The 21,185-nt window shown below is 40.9% G+C and overlaps 1 protein-coding gene and 1 long non-coding RNA gene across 8 annotated transcripts in view; both read left to right on the top strand.

Moving 5' to 3' along the window:
• SERGEF (secretion regulating guanine nucleotide exchange factor) overlaps nucleotides 1–21,185 on the top strand; it is a 144,294-nt gene that overhangs the window by 1,468 nt on the left and 121,641 nt on the right. For 6 of the 7 annotated variants that reach the window (XR_007204385.1, XR_007204386.1, XR_007204383.1 and 3 more), the window contains exons 2-8: nucleotides 108–246; nucleotides 950–1,105; nucleotides 2,723–2,817; nucleotides 3,848–3,911; nucleotides 5,020–5,133; nucleotides 5,434–5,496; nucleotides 8,779–8,937. Coding sequence is in view for 3 of the 7 variants with exons in the window: in XM_048307762.1 (XP_048163719.1) it covers nucleotides 108–246; nucleotides 950–1,105; nucleotides 2,723–2,817; nucleotides 3,848–3,911; nucleotides 5,020–5,133; nucleotides 5,434–5,496; nucleotides 8,779–8,937 (790 nt within the window). In the remaining 4 variants the exon portion in view is untranslated. The remainder of the gene's footprint in view (nucleotides 1–107; nucleotides 247–949; nucleotides 1,106–2,722; nucleotides 2,818–3,847; nucleotides 3,912–5,019; nucleotides 5,134–5,433; nucleotides 5,497–8,778; nucleotides 8,938–21,185) is intronic. The other variant, XM_048307763.1, reaches the window with a different exon arrangement.
• Nucleotides 9,091–11,425, top strand: LOC125327825. Its single transcript, XR_007204387.1, has 3 exons — nucleotides 9,091–9,152; nucleotides 9,693–9,756; nucleotides 11,374–11,425. It is a non-coding gene; the product is annotated as an uncharacterized LOC125327825 (long non-coding RNA).

Consider the following 21,185-nt stretch of genomic DNA (forward strand, 5'->3'; position numbering starts at 1 on the left):
GTTAACCTGTGGCATACCCCAAATATGCTTGTTTGTCCTTGGGAGCATATGTGTGCCTCTTTTGTTAACTTTCAAAAACTGTGTTACTTTTCTGTGTGCATTTGAAGGGTGCAAACAGCTATGGACAACTTGGTCTTGGTCATAAAGAGGATGTGCTGGTTCCTCAGGCACTGAAAGATGTTTCCTGCAAATGTCAAGACATTGCAAGCATTGCTGGAGGAGGGGGACATTCTGCAGTTATCACTGGTAAAAACACTGCTCTTGCTCGTGGGTGTTTGGCTTTTAATCACTTTTTGTTTGTTGTTTCCCTGTTAGTTCAGTGCTGCCACCTCTCTGTGGCTGCTGTTTCTGAGCAAGTACAATCCTTAGTAGCAAAACAGCTTCCTCCCCTCCCAGTTAACTCAATATTTGGGGAAATGGGGGAAATTCCTGTTTCTCATATATTGTGTGGTTACTTCGTGGCTGTGTGAGGACTGTTTCTTCAGCTGTTTCTTTCATACCAAGAAGCCATATTTTCTGTATTAAGGATGGGGGGTGGGAAGAAGGCGTCAGAGGTTATTCAGTCTTAAGAAGTGTTAAGGTAAGGAGCAGGAGATAACATCTGGCCTTTGAAAGGTTCTGCTGTATGCCACAGCTAATTATGGAAAGAAGGAACACGGACAGATGAGAACATGATAAAACAGTTTATCAAGCATCTTCATGTGAGAGGTGCCTGTCTTACCATATGGATTGTCCCCCTTGACAGACCCATCTCTCCACAGCTGTAGTTATTCAGAGATGGTTCTGATGTATCAGAACAACCATTTCCTCTTACTTTTTACTTGATTGCAGTGCCTAAAGTGACACATAATGACTGTCCTTGTTTGTCACGGGATCTCACAGACGTAGGTTTCTCTTTTTAGCCTGTGAAGTGGAACACAATTTGTTGTGTTTTTTTTTTTTCTTCCAGGTGCAGGACAACTCTTTGTATGTGGCCACAACAAAGATGGGCAGCTGGGGTTGAATCACACCGAGGACGTGCTGCGTTTTACTTTGTGCACTGCCCTGTCTGGCTTTTGTGTAAAACAAGTTGCATGTGGCTGGGATTTTACAATCATATTAGTAGGTAAATCTGTCTAAGAGCTGAAGAAATATCTTGGTGTAGAGAACATGCTGAAAGTTCCACAATGCAATTGCTTGTGTGATGTGAGGGACCTGGACAAGTTTGAGAAGAGGCCCATGGGAACCTCAGGAAATTCAACAAAGCCAAGTGTGAGGTGCTGCACCTGAGTGAGGACAACCCCCAGTATCAACAAGGGCTGGGGATGAACAGGTGGAAAGCAGCCCTGCTGAGAAGGACTTGGGGGTGAATGAGAGGCTGGACATGATCCAGCCATGTGCACTGGCAGCCCAGAAAGCCAAATGTGTCCTGGGCTGCATGCAGAGCACTGTGGGCAGCAGGGGAGGGAGGGGATTCTGTCCCTCTGCTCCACTCTGGTGAGACCCCACCTGCAGTGCTGCATCCAGCTCTGGGGTCCCCAGCACAGGAGGGGCATGGACCTGCTGGAGTGAGTCCAGAGGAGGCCACCAAGGTGGTCAGAGGGATGGAGCACCTCTTCTACAAGTAAAGGCTGAGAGAGTTGGGGCTGTTGAACTTGGAGAAGTCCTTACCCTGGACAAATTATCTTAACCCTGTATGGAATTTGGTTTAGCAATGAATCCAGGATTTAGCCATTCTCTGAAACGTGATGTACTTTAAAGATGACTTTCACTTAATAGTAAATGCTACTGATGATCACATTCAAAAATTCTGTAAGACTAATGGGCTCAGAACTTGTTTGCAGCTCATTATCAAGTACCCAGTCAAGACATCCATAATTAATCTTAGTAGTACCTTACTTGAGTAGTCTCATCCACATGAGAAGTCCCTCTGACATCAGTGGAGCAGGGTGAATAGTAAGGTACTACCTACTTTGATTAAAAATGGCATAACTGAGTCAATGGTTTTCTGCATTTTGCACATCAGACTTAGATTTAGCACAGGAACTACCACCCCTGTAATTGTACTGCCTCGTATTGTATGGTGCATTGTGGTCACAAAGCAGCACGGCCCCATCATAAAATAAAGGCTGCACCTGCCCTGGGACATCTGTGATAGGGGTGACCTTATTGCAACCTTTCAGAACCTTAAAGGAGCCACAGGAAAGATGCAGAGGAACTTTTTACAAGGGCATGTGGTGATAGAACAAAGGATGAAGACTTTAAACTGAAAAAGGGCAGGTTTAGATTAGTTATTAGGACAGATCTCTTTACTGGGACGGTGGTGAGACACTGGCACAGGTTGCCTGAGAAGCTGTGGGTGCCCCATCCCTGGAAGTGTTCAAGGCCAGGTTGGATGGGGCTCTGGTGGAAGGTGCCCTTGCCCATGGCAGGGGTTTGGAACTGGATGATCTTCAGGTCCCTCCCAACCCAAAACATTTTGATTCTGTGTGCTGGCACTCACAGGTTTTAAGCTACTTGCCTTGCAAGTTAAATCACTCTGTGTTCCTTGTGTCCCAGTGAACTTGAGACCTTTTCTGGACGTGGTGTGTAAGACCAGAAGCCTTTGGGCTCAGGGGCTTTGTAATGAGACATGTTAGGTCATTTCTTGAGCTACTTGGCTGTGTTATTTTGCTTGTTATAATGTTACAGTGCTGTTGCTGCGGGTTTTCTGAATCTGCTCTAACACTTCATTTTTTTGCAGGATCTGGCCTACTGCTGTCCTGTGGGTCAAACTCTTTTGGACAGCTGGGACTTCCTCAAATTTCAGGTCCGTGCTTGACTCCACAAAAGATTGAGGTAAAATTTTAAAAGGTGTTGTGCTTTATATTGCTTCCAGCAGCTTATAGAGGTCATCTGACCTCAGTGGGCTTTAAGCCAGACTCTTCAACTAATTTTTATAGTGCCTGTTAAACTTACTTGGTAAGGGCCCAAAGGTGGTCATCAACCTAGAATTGAAAAGCTAAGGCTCCTTTTCTTGTTGTATGAAGAAGTTTCCCACTTCTAACAGAAAGCTGACTCTTTCACTTCTCAGACAAGAAATTATTTAGCATCATGGGTCATGCCAGATATTCCTTTGCTGCTTTTTTAATGTGGGAGAAGGAGGGCAGCTGATCCCTTAGGTGACCTCTAGTGAATAGGAGTTAATTCACTTGACGTTTCTGTGCCTTTGATGTTTCCTGGGAGCATTCATTGCAGTATGGTGCCTTAAAATTAGGTAGTATTGACAGTGCTGATTTGAATCTCTCTCATCCCTCACTACACAGACTATTTGTGAGGAATATTTGCTCTTTGGGTCGGTACCCCTTAAACGCTTGGACTTGATGCCACCTATTTTAAATACACCTGCTGCTTTTCCACCGAGGATATCCAGAGGGTTTGCAAAACCCTGTAAGAGCAAGTCAGGTTTGGATGGGAGGCAACAGAAGAGGGAAACTTCCACATGATTCCCAAGATTTACTGTGGAGGTTTTGGTGTAATTCTTGAGGAACACCAGGTTAAAATTAAGAAATAAACATATTTGTATCACCAATGTTTCATGTGAATATTGTGACTGTTGGTTTTTACTGATTGCCACAAAGCTGTGGATCCAGTTGCTTTCCTTGATTTTTTTTTTTTTATTTCTTGAAGATGTTCCCACTAATTTTTATGGATCAAAATTTACTTCCTTTGTGATACAAAATGTTGATATGCATTGGGACATGCAGGCTGGAATTGCAAGCACTCTTTTCATAGTCTTTTCATAGTGTTCCACTCCTGTTTGTCCTGTTTTGTTTTTAAAGGCACTAAGTGCACAAAGCAGCTAAAATATATTTTTATTTTATTTGAGAAGTCTCTCAAAGAGAAGGTGGTGAATGTTGCTGCAGGACTGAGACACGCCCTTGCTGCTACAGGTAAATTTGCCATAATTTTAACATCTTTTCAGTAACAAATGAAATGGGATTTTAATGGCTTGGGGGGAAGAGGGAGGTAAAGAGGATGAAATTTATCTAATTTACTATTTATTTTAAATATCACAGGGAAAATACACCTGAGAGTCATAGTCTGTAAGATTTTGGGATAAATTAACATGCATAGTAAACATTCTAGAAACATCTTCCTGGAAAATCATGGGGAAAAACTTTTCCAAGAACTCAGAGTGATGGTTTATTAACAAGTTAATTTTCTGGTGGATGGAAAATGTACTGATTTCTTTTCTCCTATTCTGAAACAAAACATAAAAGGAATTTTTTTCAGGAAAAAACATTTCTGATCCATCAAATTATCTTCTTAGGATTTGAATTCTTTATGGTATGCAAAATAATTAAGGTTTGTATAAGATATTTCAAAATGGAACTGTTCCTAAAATGTGGCTTTTTTAATGATGTAATTGAAATTGACACCTGGAAAATCACAAGAATGACACAAAATATTTCACCTGCTGTTACTAGAGACTCTGGGTTTGTTTGTGGTGTAACAGTAGAAATCAAAACCTTCCTTTTGGCGTGGCTGTGTTAAAACAGAGGAAAACCAAACAATACCTGCTCTTGTATTCGGCTTAGTTTTGTGTGAACTTCAGTATGGATTCCAGGTAGTGGAGCTGAAGGTGCAAAGGAGATGCTTGGAAGAATAGTGGGATCTCTGATGCTTGTATGAATAGTGGGAATTGAGATTCCCTGTGCTGCACTGCACAAACAAATTGGCATCAAGAGAGGGAAAGGGAAGAGAAAGCACAAGAACTTTGTATCCATTCCTGAGGTACTGCAACCACGGGATTTCTGTTTCTGAGTCTCCAATAGCTTCCTACCTTCTTAGTTTTCTTGCCTGCATACTGAAACTGCAGCTGTCTGTTGCTTGTTGACTTCACCAGGGTTATATGAATGTTTTTTGGCATAAAGGTCCTTTAAAGTGTGATTTGAATCAGTGAAAATGACTTGAATGTACCATTTGTTAATGGGTGAAGTGATTTTTGTTGGTGGTTGATGTGTTTTAATCTCTTTAATTTGTGTTTACTCCGAAAAGACAGCGGTTTGGTGCTGCAGTGGGGAACTGGGATGGCATCTCAGGCAAAGCGTGCAAGCCAAGGAAAAGCCCTCCCCGTGTTCCTGACAGCAAAGGAACCCTGTGAAGTGACAGGTAATCCAGGAATCTGCTTCCTTTGTGTGGGTGCATAGAGCAGAAATATAATTTGGAGTGGTACGTACCTTCCTTTTTATAAAGCCACGTGGAATTATAAACATGTAGTGGAGTACCTGAAGGGTGGAATGGTCATACAAGATCATAATCTGTGGGGAAAATGAGAGTCCTGCAATGTCTGTGGCCCAAAGGCAGAGCCTTTTGTTATAAAAGTCATCGCCATCCTGTTACACTTGTATGCATGTCTGTGTGCAAATTGATACCTGCTGTGGAAATTTTATGCAGCTAAATTTTTTCTAGGCCTGGAAGATGTAAAGGTGAAGACAGTTGCTGCAGGCTCCTATCATTCGGTGTCCCTCACAGGTAGGCCTCAGGTACAGAGGTGAAATTCCTCATCTCACCCTTCAAAGGCTTCTCTGCTTTTGAAATCTTTATCAATTTTGGTTAAACTGGTGAAATTTGATTTGGCCTAGTTAGTGCTGGTAATTGTTTTGTAATAGTTTTGGACTCTGAGAAATTTCCTTTTGTTTTTAGAACTGGATTCATGTTTCAAGTTCTCTGAATTCTGTGTTTTTTTCCTGGGGTCAAGTGTGACTTGGCCCTTTTGTAATTCAAGGTCTGGGCTCTTTACTTAATGGCTAGAAACTCTGAAAGGATTTGTTGAATCACGTGGTTGGGTGAATCTGTGGAGCTGCAGCAAGGTGCCCTCTTGGATAACTGGTTACTGCTGGAACCAGTGCAGCCCTTTGCCCATGGAGAAGGGGTGTGCTGGGGGTCATCCCAGGAAAGCCACAGCAATGTGAGCCAATGCCTCTGCATGGGGCAGTGCTGTGCAGGGATGTGAGAAGGCCTGGAGCTGTCTGAGCTGTCTTAGGCTCCACTGTGACAGTGTGCAGATCTGTGGTGTAAGGGCACAAAGCTTATTTGAAGAGAAGGAAGTTGCTTTAATTGGTTAGGCACTTCCATAACGTCTGCCATTTGTTCTTTGATCCTTAGGCAGTGCTCCCATGCTGGAGTACTGAGTATCCAGTAATGAAAGTCTAATAAAGATTTCTTTTTATTTTGACAGATTGGGAGAAGGGAAAACAGATTAGCTTTCATGCTGTAATCTTACAGTTTTGAAGTGTGTAAAATATATTGAACCTTATGAAGACAAGTCTTTGCCAAACTTCACAGGAACAAGTTCCTAGCAAATCTGCAGCCATCTGGTACCTCTGTCATCATTGAAGGAGCACTGGAGTATTTGCTTATGCTGATCTATAGAGATTTAGTTGTATGGGGAGATGTTCCAAGATGTGAACTGTATTGAATTCAGAGATGCAAAGTGTATGCGTGATTAGTGAAGACAAACTGTAAGAACAAATAAAACCTACTTTAAATAATTGGCACTCTCTATTTAGACAGTGAACAGATTATTCTTTCATGCTTTTGCTTTTTATTTAAGACAGCGGTCTATTTGGCAGCAGGGGGACCAAGACTGACAAAGTAAATGCCAAAGACTTTTATAATGTGATGCTGTTGCTGCCCTTCATCCTGCAAGATAGTTATTACTTAAAATACTTTGTATTTTAAAGATGCTTGATATAATAAAGATACTACTGCAGGGTGTAGTATTTAAATGGGGCTTTTTTCTAGGAATGCCTTGCACTGGGGTGCAGTTTTCTTTGCCTCTGTTCCATGAGTCACCTGCTGGTGGGATATCACGTACCTGCAGCCAGACAGATTTGGAACACACCTGTTGGTGTGGGTTGTTGCAAACATGAATGGGGGGTTCCATGGAAAAAAGGATGGTAGAGTCTACTGGTATCCAAACTGGCCTGAACCCTCCAGTGGTGAGAATATGGTGCTAAGTCTTAGTGTCTAAGTTTTTGTTCTAACCTACTCAAGAAATGAGGTAAGGGGGTTGAGCATGTGCCATTTCCCAGGATAAAGCAAATACACCTTCTGTAAAAGGAGGTGACAGAGGCAGTGCATGTTGATGTGGAATGTGAATGGCCACAGTGTTTCTCTTTGTTGTGTTTCTGTCACCTCTTTTTTTTTTTGCTTTCTCTCCACAAGGTGTGTGTACTTGATGCTGGGGAGAAATTTGTCAATTTTAGCAGAGAATTCAAATATTCAAACGAAACAGTTGCTTGACTTGTTTTTCCTTTTCCTTTCGGTTGTGTTGTTTTAAAGAGGAACATGGGAAGTCCTGCAGTCTCCCCCCAGTCCCACTCCTTGCCTGTTTTTCACCAGCAGTAGTATAGTGGAATTCTCCTGGCTTACTCTCCCTGTTGCTGTTACCAAACTGAGATTATTAAATATACTGTAGCTTAAGTTCTGCTTTTTTTTTTTTTTTTTTTCCTTTGAAAGATTTTCTTCTGCCATGGTGCTTGTAGTGAGCTCAGTGCTGACCTGAGACAGCCTGACCACTTGAGTGTTGTGGATGCGTGCTCCAAACAATTCCATGTTGGAACTTAAGTGACTTCCAGTCTTTCTGGGCCCACAATAATGTACAAGGTCATGTGTGCAAGATTTATATCTTACACTTCCAGCTTGTGCAGGCTGGCAAAGACTTCAAGGGAGGCCTGACAGCTCATGTTCTCTTAAGTGTTTTTTGTGGATTTTTTTTTTTTTTTTTGCTGTGGAGGCCTGGAACATGGGAGGAATGGTTCTGTGCTGAAAAGATGGAACTAATGATATGTCATGTCTGCAGAAGGACACATCTGAGCAGTCACTGTGTTGGTGTCCATTGGTCATTAGGCTGTGAGCAACTCCAGCTTGCATTGATACAAAGTACTGCAGGTGTTTCTGTAAAAAGAATTATCCCTATGGTTAGAATCCTAGAGTGTGCATTGGGACAAATGCTTGTTTTGGAAAAGGGATGTGGAAGGCAAGTGACCACTAAGAGAAGTGTCTCAGGTGTTGTCTGGTGTCGTTTTGAGGCATGATAATATTTTAATTTTGCCTTATGATGGGTAGTGCCTGCTTTAGTAGTGTGCTCCTAGCTGCATGTCCAATTCCTTTAGGAAGTGACTGTGCGAGGTGAGCCAAGGAGCACTGGACTGTCCCTGCTTTGGGGGATTTACTGAGTTTGCTCAAGCTGAAGAAGGCAGAATTGGTATGAGCAGAGCTGAGAGTCTAGCCCTTGTAGAGAGGCAGGGAGACTGCAAAGCAGAGCAGGAGCAGCCAGCCAGGCTTTGAATTATTTGCTGCAGTCCAGAAAGTTATTTACTGGGTGTAATCAAAGCTTTGGAGTGGAAATAAAAGCTGGTCTGCAAGGACAGGGTGGACTGAGAGGGACTGCTCAGTGACTGTCTCCAGGATGCTTTGATTTTCTTTTACTCTGAGAAGTTGACTACTGTGGTTATTTTTTAATAAAAATTGGTCTTTGTTATAAACATTGAGGCAGTTTGACCCAAAAGCTTTCATTGCTTTAGGGAGTCTCTGTAGCCCTCAGAAAAAAGGCTGTGTTGTTAAGGCCCTTGCAAATATTTCTGATATCCCAGTTACAGTGGTAAAGAATGGTGGGAAAAAGCGTACAGAGAGAATGCAAATTGAATGACATGTTCTTTCCTCAGCATGGCTGAACTGAGACAGGGCCTGAATCTGGTGGTGTTAGATCCACATCCCTTTAAACAGATTTTACTTCTCTGTCTGTTTTAGATGAAGGATGCTTGTACGTCTGGGGCAGCAACAAACATGGGCAGCTGGTGAGCAGAGACATCTTTCTGGCTGAGCCCAAGAAGATTGACACTCAGTGTTTCTCACATGAGAAGATTGGAGCAGTTTGGAGTGGCTGGACCCACCTGGTGGCACGGACGGGTAGGATATCTAAACAGCAGTAACATGTGGCACCCAAACAGTAAATTGTAAATTGTCTTCGTTGCAGGCAAGCAGTGTTCTTTCTCACTGATAGTGGCTGGACACACAGCGTTGCAGTTTCACCCATGTTCAGTTGTCTGAAGATCAATAAACTAAAAGAAGCTGGCTTTTGTCTGTGTTTGTGGTCAAACCCAGAAAATACTTGGAAAAGACAGGTAAAAAGAGGCATCATTACACTTGAATAGCATCCCCTGAAGATGGAAACAGATTTAATGTTGAAGCTGTACTTTCCTGGGAGCCTTTGCAATGAGGACAGTGTGAAAGCTGCCACATGTGGAGAGCTGTAGGGTTAGATTCTTACCTAGGAGGAGATGAGAGAAAGGTTATGTAACAGTGATATTCATGTGTAAAGGGATGGGTGATCTGATGCAGCTCATCCGAGTGTGCAACGCAAAGGCAGGAGGGAAAGGCAGATGAGATGGAAAGGCAAGACAGGCATCTGAAGCTATTTTGTGGTGTTTGTGTTCTTTGCTTCTCCTGTTGCACAGTGTGTGGTGCCATAGTTAAGGCTAACAAGGGGGTGGGAGTCTTCCACAGAGGAAAAGGAACAGCCAGAGCTGGGATGTGTGGCTGGAAAAACAAATTGGACGTTTTCTGTTTCATAGCATTCATTGTTTGACGTCAAGGTATGTGAGAGAAATGTGTAAAAAACCTTCTTGGGTATTTACAAGAAATGTCTGAACTCTGATTTTTAGAGGATGCTACACTGAAAATTTGAAAGCTGCAATCAGTGCTATGAGCTGCTTGGAAACTTTTCAGGTGGAGTAAAAGAATTTGTCTCAAGATGTGTAGTTCTTGAATTAAGTGCTTAATGTCATCCTCACTGAACAGAAATGGTACAAAGAAGGCATTAGTCAGGATAACCTGGTTTTTAAAGAGAGAGTCTTGTCAACTTGGTGTGCTTTCCTTCACTATTTCTTAATAGAGCATACCCACTAAATAAGGCATCCCCAAGTTTTAGCAACTTCAATGTTTCACCTGCTTGATACTTATCTGTGGGCATTATGGACATGGACTATTGCAGTAAGTGTTTTTTTACAGCAACAACAAAAACGTGTCAAGTGACTAGCAGGGGTGTTTTGCTTGTGAATGTTTAAAAAGAAATTATATAAAAATAGGCTGACATTCTACATCTGCATTAGAAAACTGGCTGAGTGATGCAGTGGCACAAGTTATTGCTGAAACCGTATTTTATGAATTTTGAATTTTAAGTCTCTTTGAAGAGCAATGGACCTGAACCTAAATCATCTGGAATAAGATTTTGAATGACCTTTGGCAGCCTCCAGACACCAGTCAGGATCCCGTGGGAATTTCAAGGGTTGTTCAGCTACTAGATATGGTGTGAGCTGAAGCACTTAACTCTTTCTGGAAAATCATTTGCTGCATTAAACTTGCAGCTGAATAACTGAAAAATGCAGCCCACTTGAGAACTTTCCCCTGCATGCAGTTCCTCCCACCAGTGTTTTTACCTCCTTCTAGCAAAGGAGAAAATGCTGGTTCAGTTTCCTGGTGCTGAAGTCATAAACCAGTGATCCCCAAACATTATGGATCAGTAAAATTTTTTTTGAGCATGCGGCCCCCAGTATATTTATTGTTATTTATTTATAAATTGTAGACATATAATGCTGTAATATGCAAACTATAAAATATGTACAACAGAAATTTTACAAAGGATGCGATAGAGATAAACACTATTTAAAATACTACTTTATTAACTTAAATAATTAGAATTGTTAATTATTAATAAATTAAAATATTTATATGTTATTTTCATCCTGCCCTCCAGTGGATTGTCTTGTGAATAGCTAGGGCTGCATGCACTTCACTTTAGAGATACTGATATAAACATTTCCTGCTTGCTTTACTGTGGGGAGTTCCCCAGTTAGTGGAAAGGAGGCAAAATAGAGTGATTTTTGGACACATGAAAATGGAAGGAAGGGATATTGTAATATGGTGCTTCTCTGCTCATTGTGGAAGATGGGAACATACTTTGGAAAGACATTGCAGTGTAGAGGGATTTTGCTGCATGAAAGAATGAGTAAGTTTTTTCTAATTAATAATCTCACCACAATGCAAATTTAATAATTTAAAGTTTGTTACTGTACCTGAATTCTCATGTAGTGTTTTCCACACAAGAATTTTAAGAGCCTGTTACTAATACTTAGAGTTCTGTTTGAATTTTTTTTTTCCAGAAAGTTAATCCTGGTCAGAGTAGTAATAATAAAAAACTTGTTACTGCATCTGTCTTGACAGTAACTAAAAACTTTCTCATTGGAAAGACACAGGAAGGAACTAGGTGGATAAACACTGGACACACAATGCATAAATTCACAAATTCTGCCATTTCAAAATGACATTTTGATCTTTGTCTGCCAGGTGAGCAGTGCTTGGCTGCAGAACTAATGGGAGAGTGAAAAGTAAATGAGAGAGTGATGTTGTTAAGAACAACCATCTGGAGGAATAGTTGCCAGTTTCATGGTTGCAGTGGTTTGACAATTTTAAAGTGAGTCCAAGCAAGTTATCAACTTTGTTATCAGAAAAAAGGAACACAGCATGAATATTTTTGTCTTCTGTCTTTCTCTTTTATGTAAGCTGGCCTGTTTTAAGACTTGCTTTGTTTTTCCTTCATGCTGCTGGCAAAATTTTGTACTGTAACGTAAAGCAAAACACACAACTTTTTTTCATTTTTTCCCCATTCTCTCTTTACAAGGGATTTTAATTGCACCTGAAATCACTTTAATACCTGCATCCCTTTCATATCCTACGTTCTGCCTCATTCAGCAGAGGTTTCCTGTAATTTCTTTTTAGAATTGGATCAACTCTCCTTTCATTTGCTGTTGTTTGTATCGTAAAGCAGTTTGGATTCAAGACATTTATTCCTGAGAAATTAATTGCTTGACTTAAAGGTGTTAAGGAATATTTTCACGAGATGTTATGTTTTTAATCCTTACCTTTAGCTGATCCTCATCAGCTCCAATTCCTTATTCTTTTTATTATAAAGGTATCTTTTGGGGCTATTTCCACTGTACACACTCTTACTGTAAAATAACTCACAGAACCCTTCAAGGCAGACAAGTGCTTTCTTCTCCTGCCTTGATTGTTTCCTACGGAAGAGGGAAGTGCAATTAGACTGTATGGCATCACTAGTACTCTTTCAAAGTAAGTTATATTATTCTGGTAGTAGAGGTGGTCCTAGTTGATGATGGTTGGTCCAAAAAGATGAAGATTGAGAAGCTCTTTGATCAGGTCTCTGATGATAAAATATGAACTTGTTGGTGTCTTTGGTTTAGTTACTATTCTGTGTGAATGCTTGTGTCAAGTGACTCTCAGGAGTGCTTTTCATTGGTGACAGGGCAGTGCTGTTACTGCTCTGTGTGAAGGAGAGACCAGGTGTGTTCCTGTGGCCTTGGACTCCAAGTACAAGTGCTGTTCTCTTCAGACAACCACTCTGTAAAACGTTTGCTTCCTCTCCAGCACTCTGCTTAATGGCACAAGGAGCACCACTGCAGTATAGGTGATACTATTTTTTGAGTTATAATGAACAGCTGCCTTGCATTGCTCTGCTTAACAATGTCAGTTTTAATTTGTGGTCCCTCTCAAGTTAATGTGAATGCTTTGAGGGTAACTGCTGAAAGAGAGGTTATTGCTTAGGTCATTTAAAAGAGAGCTAAGCTGTGGCCTGTAATGTTGAAGATGTAAATTAGTCTACTTTGGGGAATGATAGAACCAGTCTGACTTGAAGGCAAACCTAAATATAGCAAGAGAGGTATTTTGAAGACTTAGAGGTGAATCATCAACTTCCATTCAAAACAAGATACTGTCTTTTTAACTGGGATGCCTAGTAACTAACCTTCCTTAATCTGGCCTGGTTTATTATCTGTGTATTCTCCTGAATACGTGCACTACTCTATTTGTCACATGGTGTCACATGAAGTTATGCTTTGTTTGAGCTCAGATAAAGAATTCCAAACTCTTTCACTCAGAAAGTTACTTCAAAAATGCAGTTAAAATTGTGTTTCTGCTGCCTGTGCAAAACTGCCTACAGCTAAAAAGTCTTGGAAGAACAAAATGCCGTGACATAGTCTGAAGTATATTCTGAATCCTCATTCCAAATGTGCATCTGAATCTGTGCATCTTTGAATGTCCCTTGATGTCTTGTCATTTAGGCCACATAAAACCACTCTGAAGTGGTCTGACATGTTAGTGACCTACATGGTAAAATAGAAACCATCTCCTGTTTTTATCTGAAGCAAATGACAGTGTGTCCCCCCAAACACCATGAGCAGAATGAGAGAATATTTCTAATGATCTTGTTTGAGTCATTAACCTTTAGCATTTCAGTCTTTCACAGAGGCTGTAGTTGCACTTCTAGGTGCCTTTTCTGATGGCAGTCACAAGCTAAAGCTATTGGGCTTTGCTGAGATGTTGTGCAGCTTGCAGGGAGGTGAAGGGGAAGGATGTGTCTGGCACCCGAGCAGCACAGCCTCAGCCCACTAGAGGTCCTTTCCAGTTTGCTCTTGAATCCAGGCTCTGCAGCCTTCCTCTGGAAAGCAAACTTCCTCTACCTTCAATTTTTCAGCAGCTCCCTAGGACAGCAAATACTAATTTCTATATATGTATCATATATATTTTTTTGTTTTAATGCTTGTCTCCTTTTAGAGAGCCAAGAGTTTGAAACTGGAGCCCTATGTGAGGTAGCTGTATTTCATGTGGAAGGATGCTGGGTTTTGGGAGTAATACTAGAAATATTTTGGGGGAAATACTAGAAAATAGCTTAATCAAAATCTGCAAATCGATAGGTACCCCTGAACCTCTTTGAAGCAGAACTTGAGTTCAAGAAATGAGTGCTCAAAAAAGAAAAGCCTTTGTCCATCTGCCTCGGGGGTAAATTTTCAAGCTTCATGGCCTATCTTGAAGGTCCTGCATTTGATTACAAAGGGTAGAGCATGGCAAGGGGAGGGAAAGAAATGGGCAAGCTTGGGGACCAAAATTCAGAAATGAACACTGGGAACTGGGGGAAATTTAGTATGCAATTATGGGATGAAAGATTCTAGATGCATATGGAAATTGCCTTGTTTTCTGTATTGTCTTCAGAGCTGTCTTCTTGTTCCATCACACATTTGTCTCATTGGTGTTTCAGCTTACACAATAATTATTTTAAGGTTGTGTTCTAGATAGCTGTAAATATCTAGAAGATTTTTGAATTTTCTTTGACTTCATGGGCTGGCATTATTCCTTGGCTTTATTTTTAAACTTAAACAGTGAAGAGTGTGCGTGTGTCTGTGTGTTTGCTTTGTGAATTCTACACTCCTATTCGTGCTGTTCCCTGCTGGGAGTTACTTCTACATGACTTTGATAAAAGTCTTGAAGAAATTCATTCAGTGGTTTGGTCACTGAGGAGGAGGTTGGGTCCAATGGGAACTGAAGGTACATTCTGAAAGGTTATTGTCAAGTGTTGAGAGTTGTTCATATGCAAAGCTTTGTCGCAGAATCTTGTTAACATCGTCTTTTGAGTAACTGAGTTGTTTCTTCAGTCACCGTCCCTCTTTTACCTCTCCTTGTTGCTAGGAATTTCCAGTTGTACAGTAAATAGCTGTGCATGCCATCTTACATCATTTCTGTGTGAAAAGAGAGGTGTCAGGAAGATGCTAAACTGTCACTAAGTCTGATTGAAGGTACTCATTGTAAAACAGAAACATCAGTGAGTGGCATTAGGGACAAAATACTTACCTCAATATTTGAAATTCCCTTTGTGAGCTGTGACGTTACATTGGCAAATGGAGATTCAGATGGCCTGGGAAGAGTAGGACTTAAATAGATTTTTGTTAAATTTAACTCATGAGTAAAAATGAGCTTAACAGAAGGAAAACAGCTATCAAAAATTTTCCGTATCTGTTCTGCTCCTCTTACATGTGGGGCAGCCCACAGAGTGCCCTTCCCACAGCAGAAAGGGAAGATAAGGTATGTGAGGCTGGTCTGTCCTGGTTTTTCTGGCTATGGCTTCCTCTCATGTTCTTTCCTTGAAACAGGCTGCCCAGGGAAGTGGGGGAGTCACCATCTCTGGAACTATTCAAAAGCCTGTGGATATGACACCTGAGGACATGTTTTAGTGAATGTGGCTGGGTGGACAGTTGGACCTGATGATCTTTCCAACTTTAATGATTCTATGATTCTGTGATTCACACTTGCTTAGTCCTGTCCAGATGTATTTTACTAAGTACTCCATGACTGGAGGAGTTTGGAAAATGACTCAGTCATCATTCAACATTATGTTCTGGGGCTTTAGGCCACATGTGTGGAAAGAGGGACTATTATATTGAATTTCTCTCTCCCCCCCCCCCCCCCCCCGCTTTTTTTTCTGTGTGTGTCATATCCTCTCTTTTTCTAGTGGGAACAGTGATTGTTGTGGACTTAAATATTGTAACTGTCTCAATTTGACAGAACTTTCATCTTTAAAAAGCGTTCAGAAAAAAATGCACCTTTCCAATGTGGATCTGGTATAGATTTTGTTCAAGTCATTAGTGGGTGAGATAAGGGATTCATTAAGTTCTCTAATTTTCTTTCTTTTTTTTTTTTTCCCCTTTGGTTTCTGTGGTTGGATTGCTGCAGTTTATGGCTACCCATATATTTAACAAATGTAATAAACAAGGTCAGATACACTAACGAGTATGTGCTTGTGTGCAGGAAATCTGTAAATGTGGTGTGTGTTCTGTTTTCAGTATCCTCCAGCACCAGAGCAACTGTGCAAGAGGAGCTGTAGTTTTGTGGGCTGAAAAGGGCACCTTGTTGAGCTGTTCCTTGGGGGTTTATTTTTTCTTTTTCTTTTAAAGCAAATTAAACTGTTGCAATGGTAATGATGATAATTGCATTGAATACACCTCCCCTCTCGCAACTATTGTGAAACCAGGGTACAAAGCTGATACAAATTTCCTTAAAAGAAGAGTAGTTTGACCCTAAGTGTCCCTGTCTTTCTAATTCTTCTGACTACTTGCAGCTGGAACTGCTGCCACTTGCTCTTCTGTTTGACTGTTTCTGCTTTGTTATATGTCAAACTCTTTCTCCTGAATCATACTAAAATCATTCACATTGTACTTAGGTCTCTCAATTCACCTATTTGAAGCTGAAAAGAAGCAAAGGTAAAAGCAAGAGAAAATTCATGTTCTTGTAACTTCTGTCATAAGCTGCCTCCAAGTTCCATATTCATAGGCATTAATAGAGAAAGATCCAAATGTGGAACTCACAAGAGTGAGATCCAAATGTGGAACTCACAAGGCCACTATTGTTTGGTTGCTGCTGTGACAGACTGGGCCAGACACTATATAATTCACCTCCTTTTTCCTTCTCTACCTTTAATTCAGCTTCTAGACTCCCATACACTGTGGGTCCCAGCAGCTCGCTGCAGTGATGCTTCTTTATCAGGTCTGTTATCCAGCAAAAAGAGCATGGACTGGAAGACTGGGTTAGGGGGTTCTTCCCTACACCCTCTTCCAGCTGGGAGATCTGAGTGGGGGGCAAAAAAATTACAGTTTCATTTTGGGAGTATGACACAGTTTGCATGTAGTAAAATATGACACAGTTTGCATGTAGTAAAAGGATGATGGGATTGATGGAAGTTTTGGCCACTCAAAGCTCTTAGTGTAGAGAATTGATGTGGAGCACACAACAAACAGTGAGAATTTGGTCTTCAGAATTTCTGCATTTATGCAAAATGGATATAACATGGTCTCAGACAAACAGTTGGAATCCTTAGTAAGATAGAAGTGCTTTGCACTCACTTTGTGTAGAACAAGAAGCTGGAAGAAATCATTACCTGATAGCTGAATTAATCTGCATGGTAATTCTCAAGAACAAGGTATATGTACTCTGCCCTCTTAATTTTATTGGTCTTTGAGAAGTGGCTACTGCATTTGCAAATTACTTCATTTAAAGCTATGCATTTCTAAGCTGAGCATTTTTAAGCTCAGCTTCTGAAGGCAGCTGTCTATGTGTGCACAATCTATGCATGTAAGTGCATTGATCTTATTTAACCTTAGTAGCATTATAAGGCCATTAAATACTTGTTTTCATAATCTTGAAATGACATTTCCTGTTTAGTAATTGATTATTCAGGTTTAATGCTCACTTACGAGTCTTACTATTCAAACATACTTAATGTGCTTTTTAAGAGCTTAGTGGCAGTTGAGTACTTGTGAAAAACAGTACTTTTCAGGAACTTTTTTTTCTTAAAAAACTAGAAACAAGCAGGGAAAGAATTCTATAAAGCCTATCTAGATTGTTCCTTTCACAATTACCTTGCAGTAATTTTGAAATAAATAATTTGATATAGGATCCATGAGCTCTGTCAACAGCTGTAAATTTTCAATAACAAGTCTGTAGTCTTGTAGAATGGCTCAGATACTTCGGTAGTATGATGAGATCTGCCAAGAGAGTGTGGCTTTTATTCTCTAAAGTATTCCAGTTGTGAGGAACCACAGAACAATCTAAGACAAGTTTGTGCTAAAAAATTCCAGTTGTCCCCAGGCACTTGTAACACAGGGTTTACATTGTTTGAGTGCTAGCAATGGCTTTGTGCTGTTGCAATGTGAAGTTGTTTCTCTGCCTTACAAAGTGTATGCAGTAGGGTATTTTCTAGTTTGTGGGGTTATAATTTCTTGTGTATTTGTAAGCATTCAGCTGACTTGGCTGGATTTTTGAGTGCTCTGAAAATACCATGACTGACCATGACATCTGTTTTACCATGTGAGTCTGTTAAATACACAAGTGTGGTTAGCAACTGATATCCTTTAACATTTGTTATATTTCTTAAGCAAAATCAGTGGTTTTTTTCTGTGCTGCTAGGTGACTTGATTTCCTTATATAAAGATTAATGATTTTTTAATCCAGCTCATGAAAAAACATTGCCTTGCTTATAAATATTGTTGAAATCCAAAGCTTATCATTAATTCCTCCTATGTAGTGGGAATGTGTATTAATTTTGTTTAGCTTCGAATTATGTTGGTGTTGATCTCCAGTTTTTACTCTGTCAGTGCATTTTGGGTACTTATTTTCTTTCAAGATGATATGCATGGAAGTGCAGACCATGAGAGCACAACAGCCAAGATTAACCTTCTACCTTGAGAACACGCAACCAGAAGCTACAGGGCCAAGCCAATAAGTTTGAGGAAGTCCAGGGAATGGGAACAGCTGTCAGTAAGCACTGGGTGTATCTGCTCAGAGGGGCATGATCTAGAGCTGGCCTCCAGCTCCTGGTAGTAAGTGAGGCTCAGTCTCCATGGCACTGAGGAGCAAACAGATTATTCCTACCCCAAGGAAAATTTTGCAGGGGTGTTTGCAAACTGTTTCACATGCCTTTGTTGTTTTTTAAGCCCTCTCCTATGTAGGAAGGGAAGGAGCTACTTCAAGCCTGGTTTGTGGTGTGGTAGTTGAAACTCAGGGTGAACTCCCTCTGTTTTTGTAGTTCCTATTTGGACTTCACTGTCTCTTAGTGTTGCTACATATACTCAGTATGGATCCCAAACAAGTGAGACTGAGCTGTGCAGATGAAGGGGAGTTAACGTTTTCTGTGTTGCTTAGGATACACTTTAGGTTTTTGGGATGTTCTGCTGGATTTAAGGGCTTGTGTGGTTCAGGTCTGCTTTCTTCTCTACCCAGTATTATGGGGCCCACAGTATGTAATAAGAATAAAATAATCACAATGGTTTGTTTTTTGGGGACAAAGACGTGGATGAATAGAAGGTATTAGAATCTGATTCATGCAGGAGAGAAACCCTAGGAGAGGAGGGTGGTGGGATTCCCTTAGGTGACTCATTCTCTGTTTTAGTCAGTATCACGTAACTAAAAGAAAAAAATCTGAAAAACACTGTATAGTCAAAGATCTATTCAGGGACAGTGCTTTATGTCAGTTTTGCTAATACCTTCTTATCGTGAATATAGGAAATCTTATTTTTCTAGAATTTCCAGAAATTTATCTTTACAAAGCTGCCCAAAATATAGATAGAGAAACTCCTCTAGGAGTATGTTTTCCTACTTGTCCTTTCCACCCCAAAATAGAAAGCAAACTGAAAATCAGTTTGGCATTTCTCATCTTGAATTTTGGATCTTGTAGCTGATGGGTATTTTGTAGGAATTTGCCTGTACACACATTTCAGGCTTGTGCCTGCTAATGACACAGCTGCCTGGAGCTGAAGCTGTTCAATGAAGAGAAAATGGACAATAAAACATCCAGAAGTGAGGATCAGGCTGTGGGGACAATAAAAAGGTGGCAGTGTGGATTACTGGATGTTCATGAGGGTTGAAGAATCATCCTGACAAGTCACGCAGTACAAAGGAGGGTGTTAAATCCATTTTTGTCTCCTCTTGCTTGTTCACTTTGCTAGAGACAGAACACACAACACCAAAGAAGCCCCAAGACGCTGTGGCCATGCACACAGGTAGAAGCTGATAGTTGAAATACAACAAACTTCTGCTGTGTCTGATTTAAAAATCTGGGTAGTTATTTAGAATTCCTCTAGTTCACCAGAGCATTATTCAAACAAAGTTCATGAAAACCTGGCCACCTGTTTTAGCACAGGAGAAAACTCACGGTTTCTTCAGAAGCTGCCCTATCTCCCTGTCATCTGTGAAGCATGAATAGGAGGATACTGCTTCTTTTGATCAATATCCATTGTAACATCAGAGAAAAGAAGGTATTGAAAAAACAGGAGCTTTTTGTTCTTCATTGCTGTCCCTCCCTTACTCCTAATGAGAAAAGTTCTCTTATTTCTCCCCTCTCTCACCTTAAAACCTAAACCCCTCTTAGTAACAGGCAGCATAGCACATCAATACTTACATTACTGCCTTGTTCATACACACACTTAGGTAATTCTTAAACATAGATGTGCTGGCCCTGCAAGGAGGTACAGATGTTGTAGCTGTATAGAGGTGGTTGTGGACAGCTGTTGCTTCACTGGGTGAGCATCAGAAGTAAATCTCACCCAGCATCATTCCCTCTTGGCTGGGAATTTCAGATTCCCTTACTGGATGGACTTGCATTGCAGTCATTGGTAACATTTCTAAAATGTTTCTAAATTTTTAGACTCGCCCGTGCTCTGTGCCTGTGGCTCTGAAGTGCTGAAAATACCTCACAGTGTTAAGAGACATAGACACAGTCTCTTAGTATGTGAGTTCTAGTGAGTTAGAGGTCTGAGCTGGAACAAGGAGTTGAAGGGAACTCTGCTAGCTGGATAGTGTCCCCTTATATATGATGGATTTTTTCAGGGCATAAGTGGCATTTGGATACTTTCACCATTAGGCAACCATTTACACCCTTGTCCACTCTCTCCCTGCACTCTCCTCGATGTTAAGCACCTTGCCATACATAGGTGGAATCTTGTGTTGTGGTTTTTTATTTCTTCCTCCACCCCCTTGCCCAACTCTTAAACTTTCTTGTGGGTGGAGGGAGAAATTGGGATGATATTCCGGAGAGAATACATCACCTTATTGCTCATTATTCATCTCTTGACTTCAAAGGGTATGAATTTTCCTTCCCGTCCTCTTTTAGACTGTTTTGTTCCCCCTGTCAGCGGGAACGCTGCTCGTTATTTGAGGTGCACAGCCCACTCTTAGGCAATTGTAGTAGCTGTTCTAATGATTCTGACTCCTAACAAGGCGGGTGATCTCCTGGGAGGCTCTGGAGGTGCCATTGTTGGATTTGTGGTACTGTTCTGTTCTTTGTACTTTATTTCTTCAGAACAGCGCATAGTTAGGGTTGAACTCCATTGGATGTAGAACTCAGCTGCTTCTGGAGTGACTGAGGAAGTTCAAGCCACTTAGCAAATCCCAGGATTGCTTTTCTAACACTTTATTTCTGTAATGCTTTCTATTTCTTTGTAGATGTTGTGCCTTTTCAGAATCATGCATGTCTGAGGCTTGTTATCTAGTGAAATCTCTTGTGCAACTGGTCTCTGATTATTGGGAACGCATCGTGTGGACAGCAGTGAAAAAGCCCAGTTCTCCTTCAGGCTGCCATTCCAAAGCAATTCTGTTGCTATTTCTGTGCCTGCCTTTCCACAGCACGCCCTAGAGTCTTTTAACAAGGTAAATATTAGCACTGGGAACTTAATTACCTTCCCTTTGTTTATCTCTTGTAGACACATACCGGTTCCTTCTGAGGCTCAGATGCGATGGGATATTGAGAGTAGCAGGCTTGC

This window comes from Corvus hawaiiensis, chromosome 6 (assembly GCF_020740725.1).
Source record: "Corvus hawaiiensis isolate bCorHaw1 chromosome 6, bCorHaw1.pri.cur, whole genome shotgun sequence".
Taxonomy (NCBI): domain Eukaryota; kingdom Metazoa; phylum Chordata; class Aves; order Passeriformes; family Corvidae; genus Corvus; species Corvus hawaiiensis.